This window comes from Psittacula echo (assembly GCF_963264785.1).
Source record: "Psittacula echo genome assembly, chromosome: 3".
Classification (NCBI taxonomy): domain Eukaryota; kingdom Metazoa; phylum Chordata; class Aves; order Psittaciformes; family Psittacidae; genus Psittacula; species Psittacula echo.
In genome coordinates this window covers 65,924,833-65,938,493 of record NC_137736.1, presented here as the reverse complement: position 1 = coordinate 65,938,493, position 13,661 = coordinate 65,924,833, and the positions used below count along the sequence as shown (strand labels likewise).

Sequence of the window (13,661 nt, the reverse complement as noted above, 5' to 3'; positions counted from 1 at the left end):
GCATCTTGGTCTTGAGCATGCCCTGTGCATACAGAATATCAAGTGATTTTTAGTTTTAAGTGTCTAAGAAACCTTTGTCCATTTTGCAGTCATTAGGAAAGAAAGAAAAGAAAAGTTGTTTTCTTGTCCCTACATTGGAGCCAGAATTCCCCAGTACGTAGTATTTGTGCTTTTGCCAGCATGTGCTGAATAGTGTTTCTGTGCAGGAGAGTATAGGATCTGTCTTAAAAAACTTTTATTAAATTTGCATTTCCGGTAAAGCCTTTTCATTCTGAGTCGTATTCTTCTGTGCTTGTAAATGCTAAAAAAATTAGCCTAAAGTGACTTTCCTCCTCCTCCCCCACCGCCCAGCTTGACTGGGTTTAAAGCGAGACGTTACCTTCTGCAGAATAATATGTTCTTCTGAAACTTTACAAATGTAAAGATGTTTTTACTGCTTTGTGGGTTTTTTTTTTCCTCAGAGTACTTCTGTGAGCAAATATAGTAGTGGGGTTATTAGAGATATAAATCTGCAGTAAATAATTGATGCATTTGTTTAGTGAAATCTTTTCTAAATCTACTTGTGCTACAAACCTTGGTTTGAGAGCTAACCAAACAGTTTGCAAACAAATGTTATCAAAGATGAATCAGCATTGCCTCTCATCATGTAGTATGGATGACCCTGAAGGTTTCAGTTTCATGAACCCGAGGCTGTGACCACTATTGCATTTGTATAGATTTCATAGCCTGCGTAGGTATCAAATAGGCTGATACTCTACCACAGGTGTCATTTGCAGAAGTTGAGCATATTAAAAACTTCCATTACAAGGTGTTTGTATCGATTTTTAAATGTTTTTAACCCATCAGTGTGTGTCTGCCAATTTACTGTGTGTTTTTGTTCAGAGCTTGAAGTTAATAGATATGGATATGAAGTTAAGATATTCTTGATAATGTTTCTCTGTGTGTTGGATTTAACTTCAGTGTTACTACTTTTTTCTTTATTTTTTTTTTTCCTTTTTTTTTTCAGGGAAAACTGCCAACGACAGGAATGACTATCACAAAGTTAGAAGACACTGAAAACCATAAAAATGCATTTGAAATATCAGGTATTGACTGTAAATATTTTTATTACTTACTCCAGGATATGCTATTTCAAATATCAGTTGTTCTGTCTGAACAGAGGGGAAAACTTCTTCATTGTGAGGGTGACCAAGCACTGGCACTGGTTGCTTGGAGAGATTTCCATCCTTGGCAATACTCAAAAGCTATCTAGCTACAGTTCTGGGCCACCAGCTCTAGGTGTCTATGCTTGAGCAGGGATGGATGACCTGCAGAGGGCCCTTCCAGTTTCAGCTGTCCTGTGGTTATACAAATTTAGTAAAACAGTTACCCAGAGCCTCACTTGAAAGCTTCTTCTTGCTGCTTGTCTTAAACAGTTCACAAACTGTCTTTGCAATAGGATTCATACCCAAATTTCTTCATTTTAATGAATGGAGGTAGTAGCCTTGGAGAAGGTCCTTTACAATGAAGCAGCTGAAAGTATGATGCTCACTGGAAGAAAGGGAATTCCAGAGACTCTGGAAAAGCTTTAAGCAGAGCCTTCGTCTGGAGATGGTCCGCCTCTTTACTGAAACATTTAGCATCTCTAATGCTAATTATGGGGACCATGCCAAGTGCAAGGTCCTACACCTGGGTCGAAGCAATCCCAGGCACACCTGCAGGTTGGGTGGAGAAGAGATTCAGAGCAGCCCTGCACAGAAGGACTTGAGGGTGTTGGTGAATGGGAAACTGAATGTGAGCCAGCAGTGTGTACTTGCAGCCCAGAAAGCCAAGTGTATCCTGGGCTGCATCAAAAGAAGCGTGACCAGCAGGTCGAAGGAGGTGATCCTGCCCCTCTACTCTGCTCTCATGAGACCTCCCTTGGAGTATTGTGTGCAGTTCTGGTGTCCTCAACATAAAAAGGTCATGGAACTGTTGGAACAAGTCCAGAGGAGGGCCATGAGGATGCTCAGGGGACTGGAGCACCTCCCGTATGAAGAGAGGCTGAGAAAGTTGGGGCTGTTCAGCCTGGAGAAGAGAAGGCTGTGTGGAGACCTCATAGCAGCCTTTCAGTATCTGAAGAGGGGCTTATAAGGATGCTGGGGATGGACTATTCATTAGGGACTGTAGTGACAGGACAAGGGGTAACTGGTTCAAACTTAAACAGGGGAAGTTTAGGTTAGATATAAGGAAGAAGTTCTTTACTGAGAGGGTGGTGAGGCACTGGAACAGGTTGCGCAAAGAAGTGGTAAATGCTCCATCCCTGGCAGTGTTCAGAACTGGTTTGGACAGAGCCTTGGGTGGCATGGTTTAGTGTGGGGTGTCCCTGCCCATGGCAGGGGGGTTGAAACTAGATAATCTTAAGGTCCTTTCCAACCCTAACTATCCTATGATTCTGTGTTTCTATGTTGTGCGTACTTTGGGTAATTTCTGTCTGTTAAGTCATTTGTTTCAGCATGTACCTAATATCCTTAGGTGATTTAAATGAGTAGGAGCAGGGTCCACAGAGTGGAGCTTCATACCTTCATTCATTTTCTGCATCAGTTCTGCCTCCAAGCCCGTTGCATTTAAGCAAAGTAATTCTGACCCTCTGTAGTGGCAGGTGGTATCACACACCAGTGCTATGAGGCAGAGGGGAAAAAGCTGTTGATGGTGCATGTTCTTCTTGAGACAACAGCTATGAAACTGAGCTCAGATGAGGAATGTGATGGGTTAACATGGAATTAACTGCAGAAATTAATCTGATTAAGGTTGCTTTCCCGAGTGACTTTCGCCCGTGATTTTCAGATTCAGACCAACTTTGTGCCTTTTTCCAAGAGAAGATGGGTGAATCATATTTTATAACTTCTTATATGTTGAAGCTTACAGACTCAAGAATAACGTTTTAGGCTATAAGCTGGCTTTCCTGGGGGGAAGATGGAGAAGCGTAAGGCTACTAGATGAGCCGGTCTCCTACATCTATTTCTTGTCTTTAAGGGTTGTGTTTAATTATTAGAGGTGGGGAAAAACATAGAACTCCTGTACTTGGCACAAGAACAAATACGTGGAGGAAATGCCTGTCATAACCTGTGAAAGTACAGTGCTGCTGTACTGAAAACATGAGTTAAAGTTTTTGCTTAGTACTATGGGGATAGAATGTTTTAGGAAACTAGCATCTTTATAATCATGTCTGATAGACTAAATTGTTCTTCTGTGGTTTCCTTCGTCTTCTGTTTTCTGTCACCTAGGAAATATGATTGAAAGGATTCTAGTGTCTTGTAACAACCAACAAGATTTACATGAATGGGTGGATCACCTGCAGAAGCAAACCAAAGTCACAACTGTTGGGAATCCCACCATTAAACCTCACTCTGTGCCATCTCACACGGTAAGAAAGAGCTGGATTGAAGTGAATGAGCAGTGTATGCTGAATTAGGTCATCTGGCAAATATACCACTGTGTAAAGCATTTTTTTTTCTTTTTTTTTAGCCATTAGTAACAAGAACTGAATGTTGTAAGTGTAGTTTAATGGGTCAAAAGATCATTCTGGTTTTAATTGTGTGAGTAAATAATAAAATGCTTAGATAGTGGTGTAATAGTTTAGCAGTGTAAAAGAAAACTCCTTGTTGGTACTTTTTTGATTTTGACCACATAATACATCGCCATCTTTTAAGTATCCTTAGAACAGTAGGTTTTAATTGGTGATGCACTTGACATACTGTGGAGAAACAATTTCCTTAAGTACTTTCTTTTAGGTTCTTAATTTGGGTTGTTGGATATGAATGGATCTAAATTTAGCTCTGTCCTTGGCAGTGAGAGAAGTGGGAGCTGGGCTGTTTGTAGCTGTTCTCTTTAGTGCATGCTCTGTCAGTGGTAAACAATAAAACTTCTGTAAGATCCACTTTTCCAAATAATTGTGTAACAGTTTTCAAAGGCCAGCTATAATAAGTAAAAGCACTAGATAGCAAGTGAGATTATTTCAACAATCCTTAATTATATTATGTCTTTATTATGATAATATGCTTTCTTTCCTTTCCCATCACCTTTGTGTCATTGACAGCTTCCTTCCCATCCAGTAACACCCTCCAGCAAGCACTCAGACAGCAAGCCAATACCACTGACACCTGCATACCACACTCTCCCTCATCCGTCACATCATGGGACTCCACATACCACAATAAACTGGGGACCGCTGGAACCTCCGAAAACCCCCAAGCCTTGGAGCCTGAGCTGCTTACGGCCCGCACCTCCATTACGGCCTTCAGCAGCTCTTTGTTACAAAGAGGTGAGATGCAGGAACCAAGAAATATGACTCTCTAGCAGGCATGCAATGGGAAGCTTAACTTTTCTTTATACACCACCATTTCACAATTTTGTGCTTGTTTTTATATACAGATGATTTAACAGATAGTGCTGGAACAATGGTAAATGGACTGATCTAGTCTTGCAGGTCAGAAGATACTAAGGCTTGCCAGGAGAGGCTTCTTCTACCTCCCCTAAGTCCTCCCACTCTCTATTCAGTTAATAAATTAAGATTTTATTTTTTTAATTTTATTTTTTAAGCTGGTACTTTTTTATGTTGATAGTCCAGACTTATTGCAGAGTAAGTTGTTTGCTAAGCACACTGCAAAGTATCTAGCATAAGGGATCCTTGGTGCTTCAAAGAGCTGCATCAAATCATTCTAAACAGCTGTGGTGGTATAATTGACTCTTAGTTGTCATTTTTAGTAGGCAACTATAGCATATTTAAGAAAAGAAAGAAAAGAATGGTAACTGTCAAATGTTTTTGTACTTAGCAGAATTTGATGGCTAATGTTACTATTGGCATTAAAAATGGCTTAAATTTTAAGAAGCTGTTGTATTTTTTAATTAGCATATGGTATGAGATAAGAGTCTGTTCCAAGAGAAATAAAACGTGGGGGGTTTAATCATAAAAAGATGGTGGTGGTAGGTTAATTTGGTCTTGCCACTACGTTTTGCGTGGTTTTGTAAATAGTAAGAAAATGATAGCTTTATGTTTGAAGTCTGTGTATATGTAAGGAGGAGAGTATTGGATGCTCTGTGGCTTGGTGATATCTCCTGTTTTCAGCATCTTTGTCATGCATTCTCGTGATACTTAGTGTGAATCAACAGGGCCCAGGAAGAATCATGCAGTTTATACCCAAGAACATTTTCTTCTGTAAGCATGAGATGTTGACAAACAGATTTTATTCTATAGACATGTAAATTGCAGTTTCTTAGAAATTGTAGCCTTTTTTTTTTTCCCTTTTGTAAATCCCATAAACAACAGGGAAAAAGTGATAGGTGATTTGTGGTTGGAAGGTTAGTATTTAAGCTTAGCTGCTTACAAGAGGTTTTTATGTTTGATTGTGCTGTACGTTCATTTTATAATCTAAGTTAAATTTCTTTCATGCTTCCATGTGTAGGGCAATAAATTATCGCATGTGTGAAATTTCAATCACCTTTACAGTATTCAGCATACAATGATGTTCAAAACCTATCTTCATCTTCTTTGGTCTGTCCTTCTTATTCACCTTTTTACTTTCTTGTTCTGTATTTTTGTAGAGGATGTCTTGTATCCTTAAGGTAAGGGGTAGACCAGTATATCCCTTCTGTTCCTGTAACCTGGCATTGTCCCTGTAAAATAGCATGACCACATTTTGAGCAGAAAAGCTGTATTTGTTGCTGTATTTTTTTTTTTTTTTTAATTTTTTTTTTTTTTTGCTGTAGAGCTTAGTAAGAACAGACCTCAACATTTACAAATTCTGGCTTTGAGGAGTGTACTACCTGCCAAGCTTTCTTGTTAGGTTCTTTTTTTCACCTACTGCAAAGTAGACAAGTGAAAGGGGTTGTGTCTTCAAAAGTTAAGTAAAAATACCCGTGTTAATGTATGCCTGCCTCTTCCCTTCGCTCTAGCTCCCAAACAGCCTGCATGCTTTTGAAGCAGCTTTTCCTGTATATTTCTGTTAATAGAACAGATAAAATACCTGACTTTGTGTATGGTTGGAGGAAGGGTATAGAGGAAATTAGCCAGTTCAGGCAAATCGGATATGCTAAAAAATAGTAAACTGAATTTTGGTGCTGTTAAAAGATTTTTAGTTAGTAACTCATGTATGCATCTTAGGAGTTGCATTTTTGAAATATTGTAAAGAAGCTCTACTCTTCTTATTTTTATTTTCCCTGCACAGGATCTCAGTAAAAGCCCTAAAACCATGAAAAAGCTGCTTCCAAAACGCAAGCCAGAACGGAAGCCGTCAGATGAAGAGTTTGCACTGAGAAAAAGTAAGAGACATTTGAACAAATCTCTAAATAATACAAAGGCTGGAATTAACATCAGTTTAATTTCTGTGAAAGTTAGATGTACAGTGTAAGCAAGCTATATGGTTTCCTCTCTCCTGTCAGGGGAGAGCAGGTAGGTATCTCTAGAGGGCGGTTTGTTTTATTTATTTTAGGTGCTTATGTCACGATGCCATTAGTGACTTTCTAGAGCTTTACTATTGACTAAACTGGTTGCATACTTGTGAGGTGCCTGTTTCTTTTTGCCACAGAGGAAGGTGAGGTTCACTATACAGCCATGTTAAGTTCAGTAAGGCAAACCTGTCTTTTAATACTGTAAACAACAATTTGAAGATACTGTCCTATTCTTGCAGAATACTTAGTAGCTATGTTCATAAATTGATTCTGGTAGGAGCTTCTGCTGAGCTGGGTTTGGAAAGCTGGGTATTGCTGTTGGTTTGAAGACTAGTTGCTTCCATGGTCACTCTTTCTAGGTTCACTTCATCTAAGTTCACTTCATCCAACAGTCTGCTCTAATCTAGAAATAAGGTCATTTGCAAGTGTCTGTGTCTGAATAAATTGCAGAGCTCTTTAGTCTTCCTTGAAATCTGAAGAAAACACTGAACTGAAAGAGACTGATGAATGTATAGAAAAACAGAAGGGTCAGAATCTGGACACTGAGATATTTTGGGGTGGAGGGAACATTAATGTTATCAAGCAAATGCAATATTCTCTTAGTTGTCAGTGTCACTTTTAATTCTTCTGAGAAATTTGTGTGAATGAATAATGCAATCACTTGTATCAATGAAAGACAGGGTATTTTAAGATGAAGGCCCACTGCATTTACTGGAACTTTTGTTTCTCTGTGTGTGTCCTTTGCTCATGGGCTTTTTAAGATACAGACTGTGCCTTGAGTATTCAGTGCATGAAGTTATCATCACCATTGTCTCTTACTGGTTTATGTAGGATTGGAGAGAAGAAGCTTTTCCTCAGGGTACTGCTGGTTTGTCTAAGGTGGAGGTCCTTCTGAGTGTGCTGTGAATTTCATATGGCAAAGGTTAAGGTGAATAGAATGATCCTGTGTTCATGATGTGTAAGTGAACTTTTTAGTTCAGGATCCTTTATCCTTACAGGAAGGTATCTGTTTAGGAAAAATCAAAGTTCTGTCATTCAGTATATTTTCAGATGTTGGAGGCTAGAGATTCAGGAGTTGTAAGGACAGAGGTAAAGATATCAACCTTCAAATTTAGGAATTATTAAAGAACACTTTCTGAAAGTGGAGAAGAATTCTTTTTTTGTGGGGAAGGAGGGAGCCTGTAGCTTGCAAATACATTGTTTTACTTCTGATTAAATTAACACCAGCATTTTGTACATAGGAGATAACTTTCATTAAAAGTGATTTTGATGTCTTTAAGTTAGAGTGTGTTACTTAAAGAAATACTTACTAATTCTTGATATTGATATTTTTCGCCCCTTGTGTCAGTAATTAAAAGCTTCTATGTTAATGTTCTTTCAACCTTTTCCAGCTTGTGGAACTGTAGAAGTTTTCCACTGAGGAACTTCTATTGAACTTAAAGCTTATTGATAGGTAGTTTTGGATTTTATCACTTAACTTCTCTGGAATCCCAGGGATTTATGGGCTGTTTTGAGAACTGCTATGTCAAATTAGCATTATAACAGATAAAGCAAGTAAGGTATTTCAGCTGAGTGTCCTCACAATACTAATTTCAGAAGTGAAATGTTTGTCCTGCTACTGTAACAATATGGTGCTGTATTCTAACCACAATAAAATCCTTGAAAGGGAAATGGCCTGCATTTTGGAGTACTTGCATCCTGTAACTGTAGAAAAACTGTATTGGATCCATATAATTTCTTCAACAGCTTGATCATGACAAATCTTTGGACAGTTGGCTTTGTTCTGGTCATAATAAATCAGAAAAACTAACAGAATGCATTGGTGACAAAAAATACTACTACATTTTTATGTTGGAGGCAGTTCAAATTGTTGCAGCAGAAAATCTTCAAGCCTAGTTTTTTGATGGAGGAAAACAGGAAAAATGCTGTTAAAACAATAAATCATCTTGTCTTACACATAAACTCCTGGTTCCATCTGAACTAAAGGTAGTGGTTCCTCGACATTTCAGTTTGATTAGAATTTCATTCAGTTGCGAGTGAAGAATTTGACAGCATTTCCACTGAATTCCTTAAGGAGATGATGTGCTGTGGAGCTCTGCCTTTAGAAAAATGTTGCCATGTTAAGCTTTAATGGTAATTTTTTTTTTTCAGTAGTGCTGTTTCTACTCTGAAGTCTAAAGTTTAATTACTGCACTTTTCACAGATAAACTTATGTAGTGATATCTTTTCTACTGCACACTGGACTGAAATTGTACTGATGTATTAAGCTGTTAATTCTGAGGTTAATTTTCAATAATGTGCTGTGGAAAGGGGTAAATCTAATACATACACAAACCCCAGAAGTTTTCAAGACTTCTGTGAATTAACATCCTGTCCCTTGATTTATTTGATTAAATAATAATATGCATATAATAACCAGAGTATACAGTTTTCCTCATTTTAATGACTGTTTGTTTTACAACCAGAGTGATCATGCTTCAAAACATGTTCTGTGCAACTTCAGATGCTCAGAGTTTTGTGAATGCGTGGGTAATTACTCTGGCTTGGGTTGTTGGGTTTTTTTTTCCACAAGCATTTCAGAATAGTATTTCATCTTTATAAGCTGTTGGTTTTGCTCATTGAAGTTTGATTTTTAAAATGGGATGATTAAGAGAATTTTAAAGGGTTTGAACTTTGAGCTGAACTGAAAAGTAGTGATTTATAAAGGCTTTTCTGTATTAAGAAACGTAACGATGTTTAAAATTCTATTTTTCCCCTTGATTCTAGGTACAGCTGCTTTAGAAGAAGATGCTCAAATTCTTAAAGTCATTGAAGCATATTGCACAAGTGCCAAAACACGTCAAACACTAAATTCAAGTAAGTTAGAAAATACTGAAATGGACTCTGTTTCTGGCTTAAAGGGTGCCAAGTGTTTAATATTGGATGCCAAGGACCATGGCTAGAGACTGTAATTCTTTCTGTATTTAAAAAACAAAACAACAAAACCAAACAAACCAAAAGCGACTTCTTGACATAGTTTAAAATTGCACAAAGCCCTTACCGATTAACAAGAGGTGTCTGAACTGAGTATGACAGTTAATCAGTATGCTTTTTGATAAATTTAAGAAGCTGGTAAGTAGAGAGGAGGAATGAAGAAGTAGTAATAATTTTGGAGGACTGTATTTTTGTCTTTTGTTCAACACAAACTTTTGCTATGGAAAAGTAACCTAGAACTATAAAAATTACTTTCTCTTATTGCAATTAGTTGTTTTTAGTATTAATTACAAATTTTAATCCCATCTCATAATTTCAAGAAAAATTGTTCTTAGATCTGTGTGTTGCTTAAAGCCATTTTCAGTTTCTCAGATCAATACCTAGCTTATTGAAAACCTGTAACGTGCCTCTGGGGTCCTACTTCATTTAATCCAAATCAAGGTTGCCATGTGGAGTTCCTCTGTATTGTAAGTAAAACACTGCGCAGAGCAGGGGAGTCCACCAGCATGTGTTCCCTTTACACAAGGAAGGAGAAAATGCTGTTGCGTTTGTTGCCATTTGCACAGTTTTTGCATTGTTGAATACCAATTTAATTTGGGGATCCTTGGAACACAGTATAATGATCCTGAAGTATTTGGGTGGCTTTGCTTTTAGGAACTGCGAGAGTGGATGTTACAACTTACTCCTTGTCCACTAAAGCAGTTTAAATTTGCAGTATTAATCACTGTTACTGCTGCCCGCTGTGCTCTGTGCCCATTTTGCTTCCAAGCAGAAGCACTTCATGCTGACAATTGAGAAGTCTCAAAATGCAACTGCAAACTTAGTTCATGGATTTTCCTAATACGTGTTCATTTACTATTATCACTTTGAAAAAATCCAGCTACTTCGTATGTATTAACAATAGCAATATGGCCCTTGTATTTGGCTATAGAAACTTGGAAAAAACCTTTTAATTTTTCTGTTTTGATGAACTGTAGGTCGCAAGGTGATAAAATCGGCTACAAGTACATAATTTTTTTTTTAATACTAATCTATTTTGTAGCTCTACAGTCATTACAGTAGTGTGTTTCATTGGGTAAAAGGGAATGAATGTGTTCAAAATTCTGAAGATATACTGTTGTTCCAAATGAAATTAAATGAAATGATTGCTGTGTAAATGTCTTGACTGAGGTCTGTTATTTCCAAGGATAATGTGACAACAAATGGTTGGGAACACATTTGCACTTGCACGATAGTGTGTGTGTGTGCAGATATAAAATGGATATGTTTTTTTTGCTTTTTTGCCTATTTTTCCTGTCTATGTATATTTAAGAAATATACATAGTGCTGTGGGTATCATTGCATACATCAGAAGTCAGCAGCTTTTATTTGCTCTTAATTGCAGCAAGTTTTTTTTATTACTGATTAAGCACACAGCTGCTTTGTTTGGAAAGACTAATGCTGTCATCTAAGACTCTAGATTACAGAAGATCCATTTGTAGGCTGGAATTGGAAGTGGGGAAAAACCTACTTGTGCTGAAATTGCTTCTGTGGGAGCAGTAGTCAGTGTGGAAGAATAAAGTGAGAGTTGCCTGTCAGCTGTGAAGTGTGCCCTTTTTTTTACAAACTCCTTTCATACCTTTGTGTTAATATTCTGCCTGTCCCTTACAGCACTCGTTTGGCAATTCTGCCACCTGCATTTAACCCCAGGCCCAAAGGGTACTGCTTTTGGCAGTGTCAGTTCAGCAGAGTTACAGCACCAGTGCAGACTGGTAGGGAGCAGGGCAACTTTTTTCAGTTGCTTCTGTGGGGAAGATGTGGGATTTAATTTGGGGAGACAGATGCAAATTAAAGAACAGTTTCACTTTCTCCTGCTTGTTACATCCTGATGCTATTTTGCACTTCTGCTCCAAGTGAAATCTTTGCAATATCTTGTGTATGTGGTTGGTAGCATGGTCACTTTCATGGGCCTTGAATATTGCCAGATTCTTAAAACCGGAAAAATGCAATTCTTAGTTATCTTTGACCAACTACCTTAGACATCTTAAAGTATTTAACTGGGAAGATAGATTCAGATAGGGGCGTTAGGAAGATGTGTGAGGGACTGGATGGACCAGGCTGTGTTGCTGTTAGCCTCTTGGCCCTGTCTTTCTGTGAGTTAATTTACTACATGTTTAAACAAATAACAAGGGCTTCGGGCACAGAGAAGTTGAACTTTGACAGTCCTCTTAATTGGGTGCAAGATGTTGCTGCTGATTTAGAAAGTTGGCAGCCCTGCTCTGCATGAGAACCTTTGCTTTTTCCCCTGCATTTTCCTCTTTACAGTGGTGACACAAGCATTCTGTGGCTGTGTTGTGAGCTGGTGGGGAAATGACCTGCTTGAAAAAGCATCTTTTGTAGGGTTAGTTTTCATCTGAAGCACTTCCCCAGCCTGACTCAACAAGCAGCTGTACAAGTGACTGTGTCATTGCTAGAGAGGGAAAGGATGGAGATACAGATGTGTGATGGGGAAAGGGTTGCTGCTTTTCACATCAGCGCTGGATCATGCTGGCTTATTGTGTTTATTGCTCTGTACCCAGTCAAATCCTCCAGATCAGCACTGACTCCATACTTCAAAGGAACCTAACTCCCTCTTCAAAAAAATCTATTTTGATACAAGATTTTGGTTATTCAAAATTCTCTTACTGTATTGTAACAGTTCAGACATTATGCTGAGTGTAATTTATACCTAAAGCCCAAACAAATTATTTAAAAAAAAAAAAAAAAAAAAGAAGAACAAACTTTGCCTTTTTAACAATATTTTCTCTTTTCCTTCTCTTCCCATCACCTTTTTGCTTTTATTTCATGTGTTTGGTTGTGGCTATTCCTTACGTTCTCCTCCTCATCCCACCTCTGCCTATCCACATCCACCATTTCATTTCACCTATACATCCTTAGCATGGCAAGGCACTGACCTGATGCATAATCACGTCTTGGCTGATGATGACCAATCAAGTCTAGACTCCTTGGGTCGTCGCAGTAGTCTTTCTCGTTTGGAGCCTTCAGACCTCTCAGAAGACTCTGACTATGACAGTATATGGACAGCCCATAGTTACAGAATGGGGTCTACATCTCGTAAGAGCTGTTGCTCATATATCTCTCACCAGAACTAATGCACTTCTGAGCTTTTTCTTAACAAATGCTTGTTGTATCACAGCCTGCTTTTCTTAGATGTTTTCTTGCTGTTCCTTGTCTCTTTAATGTGATATTTTAACAACTTCTGAGGGAGCGTCTGAAACTTCAGTTATACCTGGTGGAAGGCTCTATTGCCAATTCAAAACACGTACAGAAAAGTCATTCTAAAAAGTGTATATATCCTGTTAAGGATGATATTTCTTGAGGGCTTTTTTAACTGACAGATGTTAATTTGTAGCTCTGAATGGTCTTTTTATTATTTTTTTCCTTTTTTTCTTTTGACTTGGTCAGTGTAGCAATAGGTCCTTTCTTTTCTTTTGGATACAGCACGTTTTTGTATTTTGTACTGAAACCATACTGGTTTGTGAGCTGAGTGCCAGCGATATTGGAAATGCCTTAGCAGTAGTGGTTGGGTTTTCTACATATTACTAGCAAAATACAAAGCTGGTAGAGTAAGAAAAATGCAGCTTAAAAATATGCAGTACAAGAGCTATAAAATCATTTAGATATTCACTTATCTGGCCCATTTGTTTGGAAGAGAATTTGCTAATCCATAAAAAATTCTGGTTTTATACTGCTGTCTTTTCCTCATTGCTTAAAACATTTATATGAAGGACCGCACTGCTCTCTCCCACCCCAGTCTGGCAGTTGTCATGAAAACCCAGCAGTCCATGCTCATTACATGCAGTGTTTTGATAATCTCATGTTACCTATGGTCGTACTGTCACTTAACTGTATGCAGTAGTGTGGCAGAAAACAGGGTCTAGATGTTTACTTGCCTGTTAAAATACACAGCTGTCAACTCTCAATTGACCATTCTTCTTGAAAAGACGAGATGAAAATGGTTCCCCTGATGGAGGCTCGAGTGTTCAGCAACTGAAACTCTAGGTACAACTGCAATCATGTTGGCTTGTTTGAAGTTCTGAATAATAGAATGCTTGGCTTTTGGGTTGTACTGTTTGGAGCATGTCCGTGACAGATCTTATTGTGTCTTGTTAACTTCTCTCACAAGCAGGTTTGTTTGCAGCAGCAGCTCTTCACTTACAGTGAAAAGCAGCGTTGGCTTTTCAGAGAACTGTGACATGCTGTGCACAGCTGAAGGTCTCAAACCTGCACCTAGGTCACTG

At 38.3% G+C, this 13,661-nt stretch overlaps 1 protein-coding gene across 4 annotated transcripts in view; it reads left to right on the top strand.

Moving 5' to 3' along the window:
* Window positions 1-13,661, top strand: part of ARHGEF7 (Rho guanine nucleotide exchange factor 7) — a gene marked incomplete at both ends in the record, with an annotated part of 119,902 nt that overhangs the window by 94,686 nt on the left and 11,555 nt on the right. For 2 of the 4 annotated variants that reach the window (XM_080612042.1, XM_080612043.1), the window contains 6 exons: window positions 1,007-1,085; window positions 3,246-3,385; window positions 4,058-4,282; window positions 6,186-6,279; window positions 9,175-9,264; window positions 12,298-12,512. In XM_080612042.1, the coding sequence (XP_080468168.1) occupies window positions 1,007-1,085; window positions 3,246-3,385; window positions 4,058-4,282; window positions 6,186-6,279; window positions 9,175-9,264; window positions 12,298-12,512 (843 nt within the window). Of the gene's footprint in view, window positions 1-1,006; window positions 1,086-3,245; window positions 3,386-4,057; window positions 4,283-6,185; window positions 6,280-9,174; window positions 9,265-12,297; window positions 12,513-13,661 lie in introns of those variants that run through there. The other 2 variants (XM_080612040.1, XM_080612041.1) reach the window with 2 other exon arrangements.